Source organism: Giraffa tippelskirchi, chromosome 14, assembly GCF_054371585.1.
Source record: "Giraffa tippelskirchi isolate mGirTip1 chromosome 14, T2T-mGirTip1v1.2.pri, whole genome shotgun sequence".
In the NCBI taxonomy this organism is placed as follows: Eukaryota; Metazoa; Chordata; class Mammalia; order Artiodactyla; family Giraffidae; genus Giraffa; species Giraffa tippelskirchi.
In genome coordinates this window covers 49712647-49735745 of record NC_137288.1, presented here as the reverse complement: position 1 = coordinate 49735745, position 23099 = coordinate 49712647, and the positions used below count along the sequence as shown (strand labels likewise).

At 45.9% G+C, this 23099-nt stretch overlaps 1 protein-coding gene, 1 long non-coding RNA gene and 1 pseudogene across 15 annotated transcripts; 2 read left to right on the top strand and 1 right to left on the bottom strand.

The window, feature by feature from the left end:
* Positions 1-207: 207 nt before the first annotated feature.
* Positions 208-10196, bottom strand: TGIF1 (TGFB induced factor homeobox 1). 12 transcript variants are annotated; one of them, XM_081561946.1, is made up of 5 exons: positions 5719-6124; positions 4737-4882; positions 2769-2916; positions 2282-2508; positions 208-1281 (listed from the first exon to the last, which is right to left on the bottom strand). In XM_081561946.1, the coding sequence occupies exons 4-5, from the start codon at positions 2462-2464 to the stop codon at positions 706-708; spliced, it is 759 nt and encodes a 252-aa protein (XP_081418072.1). In that variant the 5' UTR covers positions 2465-2508; positions 2769-2916; positions 4737-4882; positions 5719-6124; the 3' UTR covers positions 208-705. The 12 variants fall into 12 exon arrangements, with proteins under 12 accessions (XP_081418072.1, XP_081418070.1, XP_081418063.1 ...); XM_081561944.1 differs by lacking the exons at positions 2769-2916; positions 5719-6124 and adding an exon at positions 9213-10196 and having other exon boundaries at positions 4826-4882; XM_081561937.1 differs by lacking the exons at positions 2769-2916; positions 4737-4882; positions 5719-6124 and adding exons at positions 9213-9558; positions 9827-9971.
* On the top strand, positions 9874-17469 carry LOC145534447 (uncharacterized). Of its 3 annotated transcripts, none has more exons than XR_014074611.1 (4): positions 9874-13482; positions 15140-15259; positions 16304-16463; positions 17332-17469. It is a non-coding gene; the product is annotated as an uncharacterized LOC145534447 (long non-coding RNA). The 3 variants fall into 3 exon arrangements; XR_014074613.1 differs by having other exon boundaries at positions 10158-11714; XR_014074612.1 differs by lacking the exon at positions 17332-17469 and having other exon boundaries at positions 16309-16463.
* On the top strand, positions 12006-12133 carry LOC145534994 (U2 spliceosomal RNA; annotated as a pseudogene).
* Positions 17470-23099: the final 5630 nt, after the last annotated feature.

Here is a 23099-nt window from a genome sequence, read left to right as displayed (position 1 = left end):
TTAAGGGCCTGCTATGCTTCCTATCAAGAGTAAATATCACACATCCTGTTTATACAGACTGGCTTGTCCACAGTTGTTCAAAGAGTTAGTGACACCCCCCCTAACTCACACTCCACCCTTCCCCCAACTTCCTGCTCACTGGGGTGCTATATTCCTACTCATTTTTAAGAAGTGCCTCCCTCAACAAAATACTCTGTATTACAGGAATTTTTAAAGAAAATACTTTATTATGTCATGAAAAAAATGCATCAATCAACTAGATTCATACTTGTTTGAAAAAACAATTGAAAATTTATTAATTAGACAGTATGTGGGCATCCTGTTCCACATGGGAATGAGAAGATGCTATAGGTTCTCTAAGTATTGCACAGTCTGAAAAAAACACCAACGAAAAAAAAAAGGGACGGGAAAGGGAAAAAAAAAAAATCACATGATCTTGGGAACCATCTCACATTATGAATCTACCAAGAAACATTAAAAAAAGAAAACCCTTTGTTTCTACAGTAGCTCTGAGTTTATAGTTCTTGGAATGAGTGTATTCCATTGACGACATTTCAGTAACAGGAAGCTTCATTTTAGCAATCCCATGTGCAAATATTAATAAAAAAATATATAAAATAACGCAAATTCATCTTTTGCTATCATCCCAGCAATCATAACATTTTTTTTGAGAACTGTTTTGCTTGGGAAAAAAAAAAGGGGGGGTTAAGCCATAAGTTTTGCCTGAAGCTCCATCTCTGCAGCCTGTTTGAGTGCAACATCTACCAGAAGCTGAAATCCACTGAAATCTTGGTTGAGGTCCGGTGGAGTAGGGGGAGGAGTGTTGAAAAGACCACTCTGTGTGTTTGCACTTGGTCCAGATTTACAGGAGTCCTCTGCGTACATGAGGGAGGTGTCTGTAAAGCTGCTGTTTGCCATCTGCTGTATATCTGTGTTTTGTCCCACACCAACTGACTGGCAGAGAGAGAAAGGCACATCTTTTAACGCAGTCACGGTGGTATGACAGATCACTGATGGACGAGCCAAAATGGATCCCGGGGAGGACGGCTTAGGAGACAGTGGCCTCCCCAGGGCTGCGTTGGGCCCAGCTGTACAGGAGTGAAACGGGCTCTCCTCTAGAGCCGGCATGAGGTTCCTAATGCTCACTGCTGACTCCACAGAGCTGGCTTCAGTCATCTTGGCCCCACGGCGGGAAATTGTGAACCGATTTGGATCTTTGCCATCCTTTCTCAGCATGTCGGGGAGGAGCCTGCGCCGGGCGTTGATAAACCAGTTACAGACCTGAAATTGTACGGGGATGTTTTAGACATGTTAATACTCTGCCAACACGCCTGAGAACCTCCTTCTTCCTGTTGCTGAATCACTCAGTAGTATCCAACTCTCTGCGACCCCATGGACTATAGCCCACCAGGCTCCTCTGTCCATGGAATTCTCCTGGAGTGGGTTGCCATTTCCTCCTCCAGGGGATTTTCCCAGCCCAGGGATCAAACCCAAGTCACCTGCATTGGCAGGTGGATTCTTTTACCCAGAACCTTCTTGGGGGACGCCTAACTGGTCTCTCTCTTTGCATTAAACAAGGCATGAAAAGGCTTATAGGAACCTACAAATTTATTTCAAGGTATTCTGAGCCCAGCCAAGAAAGGAGAGGTGCTTCCTGTCATAAACCTCCTCCTTTTCTAATACAAATTCCCTTTTTGGCTTCTCATCATCCTTAAACCCTTTCAGGAAGACAAAAAAAAAAAAAAAGGTGTATGTTCTCAAATGTCTGAAAATGATTTTAGAGAGGGAAGTTTACCTTTTAACTCTCCCCATATTAACCTAATATCTACTGACCAGCATTGAAGTTAATCAACTACAGGAAAACCTTCCTGTATGAAAAGAGCCACTCCTCCCAGTTACTGATTTTTTTCCCAGTTCAAATGACTATGTCAACAGACAGGACATGAATTACCTCACTTAAGTCTGTCCTTGTTTAAATATCAAACCAGTTTCCTGGGCAATAGAGTAAGATTTAACCTCCTTTTTATGTTCCGTGCATAAAGGAAGGCTCTTTTAGGCATTAAAGGAAATGCTGTTTGACAGATGACTGTCAAGTGTTTCTGTTTCTCTAGATAGCTAACAGTTATTAGCTGTTAGCACTATAAACTTTACAAGAAAAAGATATGCCCCCCCTTCTTCTTTGAGTAAGGAGGCAGTTTATGACTTGCTATATAGGAATGCTGTAAAGTGATTCTGGGGGGGGGGAGGGGAAATCCCACCATCCCTGGGAATGCCTTCTTACCTGTAGTGTAGATAAGTGTGTTTGCTGGGACAGTAATGCTTTTTCTTGCTCTGAGGGGTAGGCGTTGTATCGGTGTTCATACAGCCAATCGCGGAGAATCTGAACAGATTCCTTGGGCAGGTTGCCCCTCCGCCTTCTCTTGCCTGAGCCAGCAGAAGAGGAGAGGTCCAGGGGACTGTCCATGCTGTCGTCATCTTCAGTCTCACTGCCAGATGCGGCCACAACACCTAGGACAGGACAGAGGCCAGCCATCAGCTGCTTTTATCAGCAGAGCACCTACTGCAAAGATCACCTCTCTTAACCACTCAGCACAACCGCATTTTCTCAACTTCTGAGAGCCCAGGGAAGCACTGGTGTTTCTTTGTCCTGAAACACCAGGGCTCATCTGAAATCTGCAGGGTAATTCGACTCGCAGCATATTCCAGATCCCCAGCCCACGGTCAGATTCCCTTTTGTACCCACTTTCCTATAGGATTCAACGACTCACATTCCTTTTGAATGAAGCTCAGAAAAGTCTAATCCAGCAAACGAGACAAAGCTGCACCCAAGGCGAATAGCGTGCCACGTGTGAAACAGGAAAGGTGGCACAGCAGACGGGATGTGTCTGACAACCTCCTCGGTGAGGTCATTGCTAACTGGGAAAAACAAGCCAGCCAGTATCTTAATGCATGTTTCAAGTGCTGTTCTTCCTCCCTCTTCCACTGAAGGTTTTGAAATAAAACGGAAGATTTTTTTTCCCACTGATATGAGGAAGGAAAATTACACTCTTAACCCAGTTAGTATTTGAAAGATAAAATGCATGCCAGAATCTTCTGCCAGTTCCTTTTCTTTTTCACTGCTACTTCCTTTTATTCAAAACTAGACACCTACTTTTAATGGACAGCACTAGTCACTTTTTACTAAATACAACCAACCACTGATGTTTTCAGTTTCATTGCATAAAAAGCTTTTCCTACTTTTAGTACTTATGTAAGACCTCAAAAGATGCAGAATACTGAGTAAATTTTTACATTTCTATAAATTTCAATTGCCAGCTTATTCTGAACCTAGAATACTACATATCAATAAGCAGGATTCAGCTTTAAATCATTACATGACAAAGAAAACTTGAATATGCAACTCCCAGGAAACTCTTTTGTTTACAAGCACTTTAATCCTACTAGAAATTTTAAAAATTCACACATCATAGAGAACATTTAAATCACACATAGACTGGGTTCCACAAAAATTCAAACTTGGCCCTTTTAGACATTTAAAGATAATTTAGACTTTTTTTTTTCCTCTGGCTGTGCCTCGAGACATATGGGAATCTTAGTTCCCCAACCAAGGACAGAACCTGAACCCCCTGCATTGGAAGCTTCGAGTCTTAACCAAGAGACAGCCCCAAATTTTGAACTTTAACTTTTTCCCTTTCAAAACTACAAAAGGCTACTCTGACTAAAGAAATAAATTCTTGTTTTTGAAGATAATTTAGAACTTTTTAAACATAAATGAATTACAAACTATAGTATGCTCTAAAAACCAGTATTTCTATGTAAAGGAAATTAAAGTAGCATGAAATGCAAAGGTAGGCATTCTTATTAACGTGTTGACAGAACCTCAAGTAGTTTACCTTGGTAGGAAATAAAAACAGAATAGTCCTCAGAGTGATAAACCATTCAATGGCCTTTAAAGGAATTTTTCCAAAAATCCTTCCTTTTAAAGCATTTGATGGATGAGATCGCCCACCAGTTAACTGAGTCTAACTCTACTTACTGACACATTTTCAGTTTTGGACGGCAGGGGGCAGAAGGTGCTGGAGGGAGTGTCCGCAGAAAACGCAGAAACTTCCAAGGACAAAGTAAAGCAAGTTCTAACAAAAGAGGAGGATGATCTTGCAAATTCACTTTAGCTCAAGGCTTCAAGAACAGACAGCCATCAGTAAAAGGCCCCAGAATCCTAAATTTTAACAGCTACCACGTATCTGACGTTTGTTTCCCCAGAAGATTTCATTAAACTGCTTTAAAAAAAAAAGTTTCAAAAAAAGGAGGCACATTTAAAACTGAAGGTGCCTTCACTGTTGAGCAGATGAAAACCTTTTAAAACCCATGCTGAAATTTGGCTGAGGAAGTATTGACCAAAAAAAAACCTTTAAGAAATTATAAATGTTCCTGTTTTACAACTGCTCTGATAAAAAAAAAAAAATCTTAACTTTTAAAAAACGTATCAAATAACTGAATGACTAACACTAATTTGAATAAAGCAGTTTATTTAAACTCATCAAAAAGTCTGAAAAGCCAGATCTTCCTAAGGCTATTACTACCCCACCAACCCACAGCTCCCCCTCAACTTTTTAACTTTTTAAAAACTGTGAAAATCTGCACACTGAACAGTGAATTCCCAACTGTAAACTGATAATCACAAATAGTTTGAAACAAACAAAAAACCCCTAAAGTGTGTCCTTTGATCTGCTTACTTGGTTTGACAAGAAGCCGTCACTCTCAAAACAGGCGAGCGACGAGAGGTAGATACCAGTTAAGCAATACCAAACCGCAGTGACTTTACCCTGCTCTCAGTTCAGCCGAATCAATGAGTGCCAGGCCTCCGGACGTCTTAACAAAGCTGAACGAACAGGAAGTTAAGACTTCAGTCCCTTGGCTGCCCCAGCTGGTATTTCACTATAGCAAACCACGTTTGCTGCTGTCAGGGCTGTTTCCATTAAAACTCTCCCTCCGGATTGTGGCTCAACTTGGAAAAACAAAAAGACTTTTCCACGTTACTCATTTCCTATTGTAAAAGAGCTTTTGAACGCTTTCCCGGTTACGACTTGTTTCCAAATGTCTTGCTCTGCTCACGCTTTCAAAAATGTGGTGATAGGGAGTGGGGAGAGCTGGGCGGGAAGCGGGGATCACAAGCCTCTTACTCTATCCACATACAAGGAAATGTTGTTTAGAAAGCCACAAGATGGCCTATGGATCCCACAACCCTAAAAAGCACTTTTTCCCCCTCTGAATAGGAACAGAGGGAGCGGCAGAGCACGGGGAAGAGTCAGAGATAGTGGTTGTGAAGTTGGACTTAAAAAAAAAAAATCTGCAAGAGGCTAGAAAGGGATCTCGGAATAAGAATAACCAAAGGGACTTATAAATGTGCTATTTGGAAAAAGCAAACCTAACAAGTTTCCGGATCTTAACATCTTGGGAGAAGCGACAAGAACCTTAACACCCCAGACACTAGATCCAAGGATTCCACCCTGTCAGGAGCTGGGAGCAAAGACACTTAGAGGATTTTCCTCAACGAGTCTTCTGCTCGTTTGAAAATCACTTGGGGAGATCTTTTTGGCATCCTCAGTTTTCTAAGGCGGGACACTATTATCACTAACCAGTCCTACCAACCCCCCCGGCTCCACGATTGACTTAGTGCTTTTATTTTCAAAAAAACTTGAAAAGAGTTTCACAGACTTTCGTTAAGACCGACAATAGTCGGACTCGGCGAGCCCGGCGGAGCTAGGTCTCTTCCGGAGCCCCGGCGGAGGCCGCTGGGCGCGGGGCCCCCAGGTGGCCGGAGGCCGGGGCAGGGGCGGGCAGGTCCGGGCGGAACGAGCCGAGGGAGGAGCCCGGCCCCCGCTGGCCCGCAGGCTTTTGTTCCGCCAGTTCTTCGGCCCCCGCCGGAGTCGCCCCTCCGAGCTCACGAGCGAGAGCTCGCCCAGGCCTCGGAGTTTCAGATTACAAGAAGAAACTAGAAACTGGGCCGTGAATCTCAACGTCCGGAGGGGTCTGCCCACCGGCGGAGGATTTGCCAGGAAAACCTAAAAAGGGAAAGAAACCCGGGCCACCTCGGCAGCCTCTGCTCCCCCGCACGGGCTCTGAACCAGTTGCGAAGTTTCCCCTCCAACACGTCACCTTTCATTGTTTCCATGAGTCGGCGCGCAGCGGCAGGACCGCGCGCCCCGGGGCAGCGCTCCCCGGAGATTCCCCAGGGACTGGTGGGTTCCTGCCGGCCCCCGCCTGGGGGAGGGGGGCTTCGAGGGAAGGGGGACGGGAGGCACGGTGGGGAGGGGATACCCCAGAGCCCGGAGGTGGCCTGGGAGGATCATCACTGCCGCCCCCGCCAGAGCCCGAACAATGGGGCAAGCCAAGCTCAGTTCTCGCACCCCTAGAGGCACCCATCAGAAACACCCTTCCCCCCAACTTATCCCCGGCAGTTCACCACGAGGGAGGGAACGCCTCCCTCCCGGGGACTGTCTGAACCTATCAGTCCTCTCCGAACTGACAAGATACCCCCGCGTCCCCGACGCCCCCTGTGCGCTCCCCGCGCGTGTTTTCTCGCCCAGTCCACTAAAACACACAAACTTCTGAGCCCCCCAGGTCCCCGGCGAGGGGACGCGGGGAGTTGGTCCAACCTCAACTACCAACGCCCCGGGGGCGAGGGGTACGTTGAGTTTGACTCCTGCCCGCAGAGCGGGAGGTGCGGGGCTCCGCGTGTTTTGAGTCACCGCCCAGGGGTCAATCGAATGTAAGTCCAAAGTGAAAACGTGGCCGAGGACACAGGCTCTCGGTCCGGGGCTGCCTCGTTCTAACTTGAGTCTGTGAATCGTATTAGCCGGACGAGTCTGGGAGAACGTGGAGCAGGAGCCACTCTGGGCATGCGCAGCACACCCCCCGCCACCCCCCCCCGCGCTGGCTTCCCTCAGCGATTAACTTCTGTTTTGAACCACTCGACATAAATCACAACAGAAAAGCCAGCTCCGGCCCACGACGGAACGTTCGGGGTGCCTCCCTGCCCGGGACTCAAAAGTTAACTTCGAAAGGGAGTTAACATTCTTTGACCTTTCGTGGTGGTGGTTTTTTTTCTTTCTTTCTATTTTGTTTTTAAACCAGACTGACGGCAAGTTTCAGTTTTAAAGCTTCCAGAAGGCCTGGTGGAAACAATGACAGGCTCGCTCTTTGCATGTCACACTTGGACTCGTCCTCACTGCACGCCCTCAGTCCTAACTCTTCCTCTTGCCCCAAATTCATCGTGGGAAAACTTTTGTGAGCCTAGGAATTCTGGAAAATCTAACTTTCCAAAGGGACTGACCCTCGGGGGCGATCTGGGGTCCAGAGTCTCGTTCCTCCCGAGGGTGAAAACGCCCCGTCCCAGGAGCAGTCGTGCCCGGACCCTGCCGGGAGCGAGTGGGGAACCCCTGAGCCCAACTTTCAGACAAAGCGCCGCGACCCCGCGGGCCGGACCACCCCGGGTCCCGACGGAGGAAAGCAGGGCGGGGGTACCCCCCGACTCGTGACCCCACTCCCCCGCCGGCGAGAAGCCACGCGGCGGCTCGGCGGAGCGTGGGGTGTCGGTTTGGAGACAATGAAACTTGGAGGCGCACAAACAAGGCGCGGAGCGTGCTTCTTGACAACGTGCCAGCAGCGTGGAGAGGCCCGTCTCCCCACAAGAGCCCCTCGTGTTGTGTCTGGAAGGAGAACAGCAACGGCCGTTCCAAACGCAGCTTCTACAAAGAGGACGGCCGCGGCTCAGACCTGCGAGCCCCCGGGGGCGGAAAAGTCCACCGAGTCACCCGCGCCGCCCGGCGAGCACGTTGCCCCGGGACCCGCGCCCAGGGCGCGCGCCGCCCGCGAGCCTTACCTTTCTTGCTTTTCATTCTGGAGCTCCCCGGCCAGCGCCAGGCGACAGCGGGGGTCTCGAGGGGCCAGGAGCGGGGACGGAGGGGGCGAGCGGTCGTCCTCCTTCCCGGCCGACTCTCCCGTAACTTGGAGGACGCGCTCCAGCCGTTATTGCTAAACCCGGCGGCGCTCGAATCCCAGGCGCCCGCTCCTCGGGCGGAATTCAAGTGACACTCGGGCTTCCTCCCGCCGGGATCTTCTGGCAGCGGGCCGGGGACGCTCCCTCGCCCAACTCGCTCCCCTCCCCACTTCGCTCCTTTGTTCGCGGCTCCTGCTCGGCGCACCTCCGCGCTGTCAGAGTGAGCGAGGCTAGGAGGGAAGGTACCGGAGGTCCTGCCTCCGCCCCCAGCCGCCCGCCCCGTCCCCCGCCCGCCCCGCCGCTCCTCCGCCCCTCCCCCGCACCTTCCAGCAGCCGAGGACCGCTCTGAGCGCCCGGGCCGCGCCGCCTCACCCCGCGCCCCCGGGGCGGCTGTCACCGGTCCCTCGTGGGGACGGCCGAGCCCAGGAACGCAATCCCTTGTCCCCGCCGCGCGCCCGCCGCCCTCATCCCCGGCTTGGCGGCGGCGACACCAGCCAAGCGCCCGGAATTGTTCCCTTGGGCCTTTCTTCCCGGGTCTGGAGAGGGTGCGTTTGGTTAGGAAATTGCAACAGATGGGGGGGGGGGAGGGAAACGCCGTTCCCTCCTCCACCCCAGGGAAGAAAAAGCCTCCCCTTTCGATTTTGACAGCTGCCCCAACTCCACCGGCCCGACTCTGGCCGCAGGAGTAGACAGCCGCTGCTGATTCAAGGGGCGGGGCTGCGCAGGAAAAGTATTCGGGAAAAGAACCAACTTCTTCCAGGACGCGCGGCTGCCATTGACACGCGCGGGCGCGGAGCGACGCACCCTTCTCCTCCCGGGGCTCTTTCTCCATAAGCAACAGTGGTGGGGGAGGGCGGGTGGATGGGGGGAGGATGAGACACAGACACCCTAGGCTAAAGTCTGTTCCCCCCGGCTAAAGCTGCGAGTTCCGGACTGGATTGCAAGGCAGTTTCGAAATCTGACATGTTGCGGACAGACACTTGTCATGCTCACATGCTCTTTAAAAGTCGGTGCCTGGGGATGGCCCGGACGCGCGCCCGCCCCGCCTGAGACTCAGCCTGACACCCCACCCCCGGACCCCCGGGGCCGCTCGTCTGTTTCGGTAAACAGTCTACTTTTAGGACTTAACATCCTGCTAGGGGACCCCTTTTCCCCCACCCCCCCACCCCCACCCCACCCCCACCCCCCGGTATTTCAAACAGAAACTAACCATTAAGTAAACACATGTTCCTGTTGGTTTATTTTGGTTGAGAGTTAGCCGGGCTCCAGAGGGAGTTCCTGGATGAAATTACCCATTTTAAAAGTCCAGATGCTTTAGGCTGATTTCAAGAAATGCAGCCCCCTCCCTGCCCTCTCCTCTGGGTGCAGTTTTGGCGTGTCTGTCCCGTTGTTTTGAAGTCAACGAACTGTCACATGCCACACTAAGACTTTCCCCATCATTAAAAAAAAAAACCAAACGTAAATAAGCACAGTAGAGACGTCAGCGCCCGAGTCTGCCTCCAGCTTGTGTTCTGCACACTTTGTTTTGTAACCTCGATGAAGAACCGGCAGAAGTTCTGTGGAAATAAGGTTCAACCCAAGAAGAAATAAGGCGGCCAAACCACGACTAACTAAAACTTTGGAGCCTCTGTTGTCGGATTACACTGAAAATTAAAGCCAGCCTCCCACCCACTCACCCTCCCAAAAAAAGACACCCACCCACTCCGCCCCACCCCCCAAGTGACTTAAGACCAGAGTTTACAAAGCTTGCGTGTTTTTTTTTCCCCAATTACAGGACTTAAGATGAATAAACAAGGAAAACAGCGTCTCTAAAAAGGCGGCAACCTTTCGATTCCGCCCCCCACACACACATCCCCGGGCGGTGTGCCGACGGCTGGGCACCTAAGACAACACGCGTCTGAAACGGCCGAGAGGGGAACCGAGGCCTGGGGGGAAACCACCACCCTGGAGGCTCCCCTGCCCCTTGCGCGTTCTTCCCCGCCAGGCTGGAGACGAATCAGCGGCTGCGCCCGCGCGCAGCACGGGCGCTGGGCGGGTAGGGGGCCGCCCGTTCCGGGGCCGCGGCGCTCTCGGCGTTTGAAGGGCGGCCCGTCGTCGGGATTGGCGGCTCGCGGCCGTTGGGGACCTGGAGCTGGGCGGGGGAGGAGGGGCGCGGGAGGAGGAGCGGGGCGCCTGCGCTGCGCCTCCGCCGCCTGAGTGGCAGGAGCCTCCCCCGGAGCCGGGCGGTTACTGCGGAGACGCTTTGTTTGCTGACTTCGAAAGCCGCTCCGACTGCCTCAACTGCTTTCGAAGCGGCTCCACGGAACACGCTGCCTCCGGGTGGGCCTCGCCCTCCCCCGGCCGCCGGCCCCGGCGCGCGCCCGAAACGTCTCCTCCTTCCGCGTGGCTGCGCTTGGCCACGCGGGGGCTCTCCTTCTGTGCACAAAGGTGTCCTTTTCTCCGTCCAAGTCAGCTTGGCTCCTGACGGCGATTCGCAGGCAACCGAGAGATGGGAACGGAGTTTACAGCTAGAAAACCAACTTTGCAGGGGAAAGGGGGAGCGGTGCAGAGGAGTAACAGTCTCTTTGAAACTGCGAGGAGGAGGAAAAAGTCAAATTTTCCTCTCTCGCTGGAAGTCCAGCTTGATCCGGGCAGTTGTCGCTTTTTGCTCAAGCGAATCACATCGAAGCAGTCATTAAAGCTGGCAAGACGCCCGCGAGGGAACCCGGGCACCCTTCTGGGTGATGCACGACACACACACCCCCGCACCACCCTCCTCCCACACACACACACACACACACCAGAGCCTGTCCCAAACTTGTCCGAAGATTTGAAATTTTGGTGCATTCTGGGAAGAAAGTGCTTGGAGTCTGCGTGATACAGGCCAGGAAGACAGCCCCACAGAGTGGGCTTGAAGAACCAGCAATTGCTTAGGATATTTTTGTTTGTTTTCTTCTCTCAAGGTGGAAAAACAAGTTTCAGTTCTGGCTCTGTGAGTCCCTTCATGTACCAGGCAGGGCCTCTCTGTAAAACTGATCCAGTGACTTTTAAAGGTTCTTTCCCGTGTTTGGGGGGAAAAACGTGGACTCACATTGACTACATATTATTTGCTGACTTCATATGAATATTAATTATATTGGAAAGTTGCCTGAGTGAGAAGGGAGAGGAGGTACTTGATCACGTTTTACACCATTATTTTTTTTCCCCTCCAAGCTCTCATAGTTCCATGTGGTGTCTTATCTTCCCAGGCTGCCTCAAGGCCAAGAAAAGACCCAGACTTAAGCTACTTTTCACAGCTGCAAACTCTTCAAAGGCAAAAACTCAAAAATGAAACTTGGAAAGGCAAGTAAGCCAGGAAAGTGTATCAATACATTCTGTGTTATTATTTTGATACTTGGTCCATCAAGTGATTGGATAATAAAGCCTGATTCCACCCAGCACTGTCTTAGGCGGAGGAAGGATGACTCACAGTCACTGGATCCCTTTTGTGTCTCCTCACTTCAGGACAGATTTTTTTTCTTTTTCAATAAAATAAGCCGACTGCTGGGCTCCACAGAAGGGTTCTATAATCATGTCTTCACATCTCAGGTCAGAGGATCTTGGGCTGCTCAAGGAGAAGCCACCCATTGTCTTTTCAAGGACTCAACCCATCAATGTGGTGATTTTATCAGCCTTATCAGGATAACTCTCCTCCCCTCAGTTACCTGAATACTTAACTTGTGCTACTGCTTCGGTTTGTAATCACTTTTCTCCAAGCCTGCACTTCCCTTCCCAGCCCCACTTTTTACCTCTGTAGCCACAGGCCTCCTTTTTGTTTACCTAGAGGGGATTTGAACTCTTCAGGACAAAGAAAAAAAGATCATTGTTGAACACAGCCTTTAATGTCTCTATTCTCTCTCTTTTTTTTTTTTAATTTTTTCCTCTTTTCTTTCTTCTTTTTAACCTCTCTATTCTCAACATTGTGTTTCTATATTGCACTTTCAGTTCAGTTCAGCCACTCAGTCCTGTCTGAATCTGTGACCCCATCGCTTCTCTGCCCTTTTGGCTAAGACCAAGTGTAGTATTGTGCTTTACAGTTTAAGAAACACTTAATTTAAATGACCTCATTTAATACTCATTTAATAAGGTAAGTAATTATGATTTTTATCCCTAAAGTCAAGGTAGCACATCCAAATATAACAAAGCTAAAAGGTGTAAAACCAAGTACTGGACATAAATTGTTGTTTAGTTGCTAAGTGGTGTCCAACCCCATAGACTGTGGCCCACCCAGCTCCTCTGACCATGGGATTTTCCAGGCAAGAATACTGGAGTGGGTTGCCATTTCCTTCTCTCCAGGGGATCTTCCCGACCCAGGGATCTCCTGCATTGCAGGCAGATACTTTATCACTCAGTCACCAGGAAAGCCCAGACTTTAAACCAAGTGTTCTTGGCCATGTCTGGTGGAAGGTCTGGTGGATAAAGAAGGCAATCTAGGGCAGAAACTGACCACAGATTATGACAAGGGCCATCTGAACACGTGGAGGCTACTCTAAAACCTGCCTCTTCTCTGAAATCTATGTGGAATTTTACCAGAAGCTCCCTTCCAATCTACCTGCATTTTGTCCTTTTTTAAAAACCGCTCATTTTTTCTTTACAAAAACAAAAAGAGGAGGAAGCTTGTTTTCAAGACTACAAGCAGGAAAGTATACAAAGTGAAATTAGGAAAGACGTCTTAATTGACTATTTCACTCTCCATATGCGCATATGTATACTACATACAAATGTAAGGGGGTTTTCAATGTTATTAGTTGTTTTCAAGTCCACTCTGCCTGGGATGGCCATACAGGACTGGCTGCATATCTGATTGTTTCTCACCAAAAGGTGGCCTGCGTGCGGTGTAAGTCGCTTCAGTTCTGTCCATCTCTTTTCGGCTTTATGTACTCCTCTGTCCCGCCAGTCTCCACTGTCCATGGGGATTCTCCAGGCAAGAATACTGAAGTGGGTTGCCATGCCCAGGGAATCTTCCCCACTCATCTCTAGGTCTGCTGCATTGACAGGCAGATTCTTTACCACTAGCGCCACCTGGGAAGCCCAAAGTTTGGCCTAAATAGCATCTTCTCAGAGGAGTCTTCTGTAACCACTTCACCTACATTTAGTTACCCTTGCTGCCACTATCTAGCTCAGGGGTTCTCAACTGCTGTTTAGGGCTGGATAACTCTTGCTTATAGGGGGCTTCCCTGGCAGTTAAGGTCCATAGAGGCAAAACTGTGATTTTTCCAGTAGTCATGTGTAGATGTGAGAGTTAAAGAAGGCTGAGTACCAAAGAATTGATGCTTTTGAACTGTGGTGCTGGAGAAGACTTAAGAGTCTCTTGGACTGTGAGGAGATCGAACCAGTCAATCCTAAAGGAAATCAATCCTGAATATTCATTGGAAGGACTGATGCTGAAGCTCCAATACTTTGCCACCTGATGCGAAGAGCCAACTCATTGGAAAAGGCCCTGATGCTGGGAAAGACTGAAGGTAGGAGGAGAAAGGAATGACAGGATGAGGTGGTTGGATGGCATCACCAACTCAATGGACATGAGTTTGAGCAAACTCCTAGAGATGGTGAAGGACAGGGAAGCTTGGTGTGCTGCAGTCCATGGGGTTGCAGAGTCGGACACAACTTAGCAACTGAACAACAACAAAAACTCTTGGTTGTAGGGGGCTTCCCTGGTGGCTAACCAATCTGGCCGGTAACACCTTTCCCCTAGAGGTTGTGATCAAAAAAAAAAAAACAAACTCCAGACATTCCCAATGTCCTCCAGAGGGGACAGAAATTGGGGTGGGCGGGAAGACCCCTGGTTGAGAACCACAGGTCTAATTCAACCCTTTCTTTCTTCCACAACACCACAATTTTTAATTATTTTGCTAATTTGACTGTTAATGTGCTTGTCCTTACACACACACACACACACACACACACACACACACACACACACACACACACACACACACACACACACACACACACACGGACCCTCCCTGGTAGCTCAGATGGTAAAGCAGACACCCAGGTTCAATCCCTGGGTCAGGAGGATTCCTGGAAAAGGGAATGGCAATCCATTCCAGTGATTCTCTGTCCTAGAGAATCCCATGGACAGACCATGGGGTCGCAAAGAGTCAAACATGACTGAGAGACTAGCACTTTCTTCTTTCATTTTTCCCCTACTAAAATCTGTGCTCATTACTAAATCTTCATGCACTTGGTACAGGGCCTCACACATCATAGGGACCCAATAAATATTTATCAAACAAAATGATGCATGAAAAATGAGATGGTAAGAATCATTAATAAGAATACAATCCGTACTTCACATAGTTTATCTTTATTCCTGACAACATCCTAAGAAGCACGCCTTATTATCATCCCTAGCTGCCAGGTGAAGAAGGGAAGGTCAATCATTTGTCCCCCCCATCCCCACCCCGTTCTGACCCCTGGTCCCTGATCCAAACAATAATGATATTCTGCAATTTGCTTTTTTCATTTATGTAACAGTTTCTTTAGTGCTAAGCATTAAAAGTGTCTAGTGTCTAGTCTGTAACTAAGCACTAAGAGATAGTCCAATTATGTTTAAAATATTTAACAACTGATAGAGCACAGACACCAACCAATCTCAAGAGATCCTTCAGATTGTAAACTGAACCAGAATGCCTGAGCAGGATGTCAGCTTGTATGCAGGTCTTCAGGGGCTTGTGAGAGTGTATTTGTAGGCGTCCCTACCTGAGTCAAGGGTCTGTGCATTCAGAATTTTCACAGATGTTGCCAAATTGCCCACCCAATCTTCTTACATATTTGAAAACCTCTTTCTGGACACCCTAACTAACACTGCATATTACCAATCAATTTCAAAGGACTTCCCTGGCAGCTCAGTGGTTGAGGCTCTACCCTGCCAAGCCAGGGAGCTAAGACCCCACATGAGGTACAGCAGCTGAAAGATAAATAAAAGAATTTCATATTTGCCAATCTCTTAGGCAAATAAATGACAGCTTTTTTTTTAAGGTTCACATGTCTTGGTTTGAGAGGGTGAGCACGTTTTTGTGTATTTATTTATTTCTTCTATTCACTTATTTGTAACTTTTGTCAAATTTTCTATTTTGTTGGGTTTTTTCCTTCTCTCTCTCTTCTTTTTGCCAGTACTGCTGGTGGGGATCTTAGCTCTCTGACCAGGGATTGAAGCGCGGCCCTCATCAGTGAAAGCGTGAAGTCCTGACCACTGGACCGGCAGGGAATTCCCTTTCTTCTCTTTTTAAAATGGTAAGAACCAACCTGTTTTTGTATAAGCCTAAAAGCATTTGACAGAGAACTAAAGGAACAGGGTTAGATGGACCAATAGTGAATACAGGGGGGAAATGTGTCCCGATTTAAAAAAGAAAAAAATACATACTGTTTGGAATAAGTACCAAATTTATGAGGTAAAAGTAAGACCTTAAGAATACTGTACCCGTTAACTTAGTCCCTTTCTCCTCTTTCCATCAAAGGGTTAATCCACTCACACGTTTCCATTTATCACCATTACCTCTTCTGAAAGCTATAGAGGACCCATTTATAACAGCAATAAAACGATGAAATATCTAGGAATAAAATTAACAAGAAATAAGTGCAAGTTTTATGAAGAAAACTTTAAAACCCTACTGAAGGACATAAGGGAAGACTTAAGTAAAATAAAAGACGTAATTTATCCCTTCCAGCAAGATTCAATATAACAAAGCATAAAGATGTTTATCTTCCCTGAACTGATCTTTAAATTCAAAGCAATTTCTATTAAAATACCAACAGGATTTTTTTTTCTTTAATTGCTACACTTCATCAAAATTAAGCATCTGGAGAAAGCCAGGGAAATTCTGAAAGATGAGTTAGGATTGGGAGGAGGGCAGTGGAAGCCCCTTCAAATGTTAAAGTGCATTTTGAAGTTAATAATGAGATTAAATAATGAGGACACAAAGAACAATGCGACAGTCAAGAATATGATATGGACATTTCAATTTTGGTAAAGGTGACTTTTCAGATCAGAGGTAAATTGAATTGGGACAGTGAACTACTTTTAGTTAAAAATCAAACTGGTGGGGGAGTGGGAGGGAGGTTCAAGAGGGAAGAGACACGTATACTTACAGCTGATTCACGTGGTTGTATGGCAGAAACCAACACAACACTGAAAAGCTAGTATCCTCCAATTAAAAATAAAATTTTAAAAAACAAACAAATCAAGCTGGCTATGTTACTCCTCTAACAAAAATAAAACTCATCTGAGTCAAGATTGAAATGTTAGAGTAATTAATAATGCACCTCTGTATGTTCTAGAACAGTGGTTCTCCAGGAGGAATACATGTGGCATCTTTGCCTCCCAGGGGACATTTGAAGACATCTGGAGACATTGCCAGTGGTCACAGTTGGAGGGGAGGAAATGCTTCTGGCCTCTAGCAGATGGAGACCAGGGCATTGCCGTTTCACCGCACACAGGGTAGGCCTCCAGGGAAAGATCATCCTGTCTGAAAGTCAGTCGTGCTGAGGCTGAGACAACTTGTTCTGGAAGGAGGCATGAATACAATCATGGAGTGGGGAAGGCCTTTCTCACCAGGACAGAAAATCCGAGACATAGTAAAAGATACACATGTGTACAAGTATTTTGTGTTTTTTTTTTAAATTTGTGTGTGAGGGAAAATTCATAAAATTTTCAAAAGCAAAACAACTGGGAAAAAATACTGTCAGCACATGTCAGGCAGAAGATCGATTTACCAAACTTATGCAGAACTCGTATAAGTCAGAGGGAAAAAAGAGTCCTGTTTTTAAAAAGTTGGGCAAAGTCTATAGATAAGCAGTTCACACACACACAAAAAAGAATCCAAATAAACAGAAACATGAAAAAAAAAACCAAAACATGAAAAGTTTAGTGTGCAGTCATTATAATAGTAAAGTAAATTAGACTGCATTGATAGAGGAAGGTTGATAATATATATAAGTTGTTTTTAAGCAAAGTACAGAACATTATAGCAGTATTCCTTTTGTGTAAAAATTTTTATGTGTAGTTTTTTGGAATGATACTCAGGAAAATATTAATAAAGTCCACCTTTGGAGGAAGAGGGGAAGAGAATGACATGCATGATAAGGAGGGTTTGTTTTTCATCTTATACTTTTTTGTACAAAAAAACCTGATATATGAGCGACAGAGACAAAGTGTATGAGATGAAGTTGGAGAAGGCAGGTGCCCAGTCTAGACTGGTCATCATCATTTGATTTTACCTTACCTTATTCCTTCTTCCGAGCTCTTCCTTTCTTTATGGAGATCTGAGTTTCTGACTTATTTTCCTTCCTTAAATAATTTCTTTTAGAAATTCCCTGGTGGACCAGTGGTTAAGACTCTGCATTTCCACTGCAAGGGATGGAGGTTTGAGTCCTGGTTGGAAAACTAAGATTCCCACATGCTACATGGTCCCCCCAAATAAAGAATTTCTTTTAACCTTTTTTTACACGGTGGGTCTATCATTTTTGATGACTAAATAATAGTCCATTGTAACTATGGATATAATTTTATGTACCAAACACCATTTATTGGACACAGGTTTTGTTCTGGTTTCAGCTGGAGGGGATTTTTGAAGATCTTCTATAAAAACCTAAGCAAGGGTCTAAAATAGGATAAGCTGTATTTGGGGCCTTGAAACTCTTGATTCTGCAGTCCAAGAACCAGGGGTGGTTAATCATTAACAAGTGTAAATAACCCCCAGTGACACCCTGGGATTTCATTATTTGCTACTATTTCCAACAAGTATCAAAGGGTGTCAAACCATTTACCCTGTTGAATTAGATGGCCAGATCTGCAAAACTGGAAAGGTTAATCCTGATGCAGGCAGATTTTACAGAAAATTTGGCCAAGCGTTATAATATGTAAAAAGAGAGCAAGACGCTTTCCTCAAAATCAATGAGTAAAAGTTGTGGATGTAGGGCTGGAGTCCACATACCCGGTAAATGGCATGGATCGTTCAAGTAAAGGCTTTCTCTTCTACTAGTGGGTGTGTTAGTACAGAGGACAAGCTGTTTCCTAAAGTGTTTCATCAGCTTTCCACAGGATGTCATGCAAAAGCCAAAATGATTATTTTGTATTCCCTTAAAAGGGAGGAAAACACATTCACTGCCAAGCTACTTGGATACACTTTTAAAACTTACATATATTTTGTTTTATTTTTCCAATCCATCTTGGAAGCTCTCCTCAGCAACACACTTACAGGGTCGATTAGCAGAGCGAAATAAATGCCTAAATCCGTCCCTGTTTGTCTCTCCCCTTCCACTCACACTTGGCAACAAATTCATACATGTGTCTGCGAGTCTCCAATACATTTTTCTTTTTTTGGTTTTGCCACGTGGCTTGTGAGATCTAAGTTCCCTGACGAGGGACTGAACCCGAGTCCCCTGCGTTGGAAGTGTGGAGTCTTAACCACTGGACTGCCAAGGAAGTCCTGAATATATTTTATTAAAAAAAAAATCTTAAAAATAGCCAGGTGATCTCAGAAACAAGGGTTTTGTCCTGCCTAGAATATCTTTTTTTTTAATAATGTAAAAACGTTAATATAATAGTGGAGGTCTTAGTGTAATAAATCCCCAAATATTAATCACTCAGCTTCAACAATTATCAACCCATGGCCACTCTTGCTTCATCTATACCCTCACCGACTTCCTTCTCTCCTGTATTATATCAAAGCCAATCCCAGACACCCAGGCACTTCTGGATAAGCTTAGAGTTAATTCTCTTCCTGTCTCAGTAGTAACACCTTCCTCTCTGGGGTAAATGGTTTGTTTACTGAAAGGGCTAAGAAGTCTTAGAATTATGCCCAATTGTACTTTCCTTTCTAGCTATTTCTGCTCCTATGGTTAAACATTTTCTTCTTACCAGAGAGAACAATTACATTTTATGTTTGTGTGTGTGCTGAGTCGCTCAGTTGTGCCTGACTCTTTGCAACCCCATGGGCTGTAGCCCGCCAGGCTCCTCTGTCAATGGGATTCTCCAGGCTTCTCCAGGCAAGAATACTGGGGTGGGTTGCCATGCCCTCCTCCAGGGGTTCTTCCCGACCCAGGGATCGAACCTGCGTCTCTTGCGTCTCCTGCATTGGCAGGCAGATTCTTCACCACAAGGGCCACCTGGAAAGTCCCACATTTATGCTTAGATGGGGCTTTAAAGCTTTTAGTTCTGCTAGCCTCTGTTAGAGCAGTAACTGAGGTTCATTTTCTCTTTTGGACAGTCCTACCCTCAAACATTTATATCAGTTTCTCCAGTTTGAACTTGTCAGACAATGTGCACTGATTTTTTTTCCCCCTGATTTTTGTACTGATTTTTTTTTGGTTCAGAGAGCACATTCACCAAATCAGTATCTCTCTTTGAGGTCTATAGAAATGTTGTTTTACTTTACTGACTATAAAGAAAAACATGACTAAAAAAAGGCATGGCAACAATGGACTTTAAGGCAAATTATTTCTTTCTCCTGTGTGTGTGTGTCTGTAAGAGAGACAGAGAGAAAGGAATAGGAAGATGAGGGAATAAAGTCTAGAAAGATTTGATACATCCAGTATCCAGTTTTTTTCAGCCAGAACAGTCAGATGTAACATTAAAACACAAACAGGCCTTATTCCAAAGTTTTAAAACATAATATTCTGACCATTGGGTTTGAAAAAAGTAGAATCCTCATAGCTTTTCTGATGACTTTCCCTCCCTCACCCCCTCCCTTTCTCCCTTCCTTGCCCCGCAACCTCTCATAATCCTTGGACACATTATCCCTCATTGGAAATCACAGATCAATAATTAGTCCTAAATATTTTATACTTCACAAGAATTCCATTTAGTTTTTAAAACTAAAAAAGCCAATTAAAAACAGGGTTTAGATTTTTTGAGTTAGGAACCCTTTGCCTTCATGTGATAAAACATGTTCCTCCTACCAGTTTTTTTATGGGAATGAATAAAGCCAAACCTCCACAAGCTTCTATTTGGTTAGTCATTTGTCATTTATCTGTCTGCCCACAAAGTGCATTTACCAAAGGGATTAATGCTTCTGTAACCACAATGCTTTGCCTTCTGTCACTTTGTTGAGCCTCCAAAAAAAATGACGGAAGGGAGGGATTCTTGGGACACCTCCTCCCCAGTCTGAAATACAAGCCCCTCCATGGAGCTTTGAAATCCAGTTCACAAAATAGCCTACCCATTTTTCATACTAAAGATGGTGTTTAGGCCAAGTTTCGTCTCTAATGTGACCTACACATACACCTGCTCCTCCCATTTCTCCCTCACCCATTCAGAAAATAGTTCTCATACTGTTTTGCAAAGGGCCACAGTCCAATCATTTCTGCTCAGTAAATGCAAAAATCAATTTTAGTCCAGGAAAAAGTAATGTAAATTGTGTTTGCTGGACTTTGAGTTGTGTTAAGAAGATTTGAATAAGTTACTGTTAAGGAATCCTTATCTGGTAACAGGTGGGCTAAGCTGGAAAAAAACAAACTGAAAATCCTGGAATGGGAAGTTTACACTCACTTCTCCTTGATTAGCTGTGGGATTAGAATACCTCACCTCCACCACTCTCACAGAGCAGATGTCCCAGTTATCAACTGTTCTCCAGAAGGAAAGCTGAGGTTTGTAGGACATGCAAGGAGAGTTTATACTCTTACTTCCAGGATTTTACCTTGAGGGTCTCCAGATCTACTCTCTAACCTACACCCATTCCAGACCTTATTTGAATGTCCATAGAAACAAAACTAAATTAAAATTATATACCTCTTTTTCACACACAGCTTCATCTATTGCAAAATTTGACAATTTGTCACCTTAAGTATCAATGCCTGTGCCTGAGTTAGTAGCATTATGCCTACCCATTCTCTTTGCAAGTTTTCTGCAATGAGCTTGGATTTTCTTACTTTTAATCGTCATAAAAAGTGATGTTTCTCTTTTAGTTTTGTTTTTTTTTTTAATCTGCCTATCCTTGACACCACAGTGCAGACACAATTACAGGTGGCTGTAATGTGAACTGAAAGAATGATTCACTTGACAAAGATTGACAACTATTCTTGTGTGCTCACTAGGTGTCAAGTTTTTAAGCTGGTTGGTGTGAAAATAAATAAGAAAAGAACAATAGATGAATGTGTCCAGGAGGAGAAAGGATGAGAAAAGATAAGTTCTTCAGGGCATCTCAAAAATTGGAGGAATTGGAGGAAACAGGGACTTAAGAATCTGCCTCACAATGCAGGGGATGCGGGATTGATCCCTGGTCGGGGAACAAAGATCCCACATGCCTTGGGGCAACTAAGAACTTGTGCCAAAACTACTGAGCCCACACAGCACAACAAAAGATTCCCACATGATGCAATAAAGACCCAACATAGCCAGATACATAAATAAATATTAAAAGAAAAAAAACTGGAGGAAGTAGAGTTGGCAGAGATTTGAGGGAAAGGAGGCCTGCTGTTTAAAGCCAGTGACAGAGCTTCCTGGGTGGCTCAATGGTAAAGAATCCATCTGCCAGTGCAGGAGATGCAGGTTCAATCCCAGGTCCAGGAATATCCCACATACCGTGGGAGCAACTAAGCCCATGCAACTACTGAGCCTGTGCTCTAGAACCCAGAAGCCACAACTACTGAGCCTGTGTGCCTCAGCTATTGAAACCCACGCTTCCTAGAGCCTGTGCCCCACAACTAGAGAAGCCACTGCAGTGAGAAGCCCACGCACTGCAACTAGGGAAAAACTCACCCAGCACAGCCTAAAGTAAAATAAATAAATTTAAAAATAATAAAATCTTTTAAAAAATAAATAAAGCCAGTGACAGCCACTCAGCAAAGTACAGATGTACTAGAAAGGGGTGTACCCTTTAGTCCAGCCCCTACACTTAGGGGGACTTATTCTGAGGTTTGGTGGTCTGATTTGGCAAATACAGAGGGAGTAATAGAAAGTAATGGAAAGCACAGAAGACCTAACACAGCCAGATAAGTAAATAAACATTAAAAGAAAAAATTGGAGGAAGTAGAGTTGGCAGGAATTTGAGGCATGGCAACTGACTCCAGTATTCTTGCCGGGAGAATCCCATGGACACAGGAGCCTGGAGGGCTATCTTCCATAGGGTAGCAAAGAGTCGGACATGACTGAAACAACTTAGCATGCACCCGCAGGCCTGTTGTTTAAAGCCAGTGACAGGGCTTCCCTGGTGGCTCAGATGCTAAAGAATCCACCTGCCAATGCAGAAGACCCGAGTTTGATCCCTAGGTTGGAAAGATCCCCCGGAGAAGGGAATGGCAACCCATTCCAGTATTCTTGCCTGGAGAATCCCACAGACAGAGGAGCCTGGCAGGCTATAGTCCATGGGGTTGCAAAGAGTCGGACACGACTAAAGTGAGCACGCATGAGTCTGAGGTGGGGTCAGGCCTTATTCTGTAGAAAATGATGACATTTGGCTGTACTTTAGGGAGATGAAGGTTGCTGTTTTCTCTGGAACAAGTTTGAGGCAAAGCGCCTGGTGAATAGGGTTTTAAAAGATTAAAGGCCTGAAATTTCATTGTGCCTGTGAAAATGGGAACGGGTTTTTTTGCTTGGTACTTTAAGTTTCTAAAAATAAGATTTACTGAGCCTATTTGAGCCTGTACATGCAATTATTACAAACACTTAAAATATAGAAAACACTTTACCATTGTTTAGACTATAAAAAAATAATGAGTAACTAGATGAAAATGGGAACCCCTTCAGGCCAGGATAGAGCCAGCTTTCAGGCAGGAGTCACAATTCAGAATGCATAAGTCAGCTGTTTTACACGACTTTATTTTTCCTGTTCACTCTGCAGAGGTCAAAGGGTGTGAAAGGCTTGGAAAAGGCTGGATTTCTCCAAACATCCCTGGGAGGTGTCAGCCTGCAAACAGGCTGTTGGCTAATGACTGTGGTGATTAAGCCTGCCTCCTGGGGCCTGCTCATAACTTTTATTTAAATAGGCTGTTTCTCACCTTGATTGGTAAGATGTTCTCTGATGGGAAGGAGTCAGTTCCTTAACTGTTTTTGTAGAATGAAACCTCAATTTGAAGCTGGGGTTGTCAACCCTCTTTTTTTTGTTTGTTTGTGTGGTAAAATACACACAGCATGACA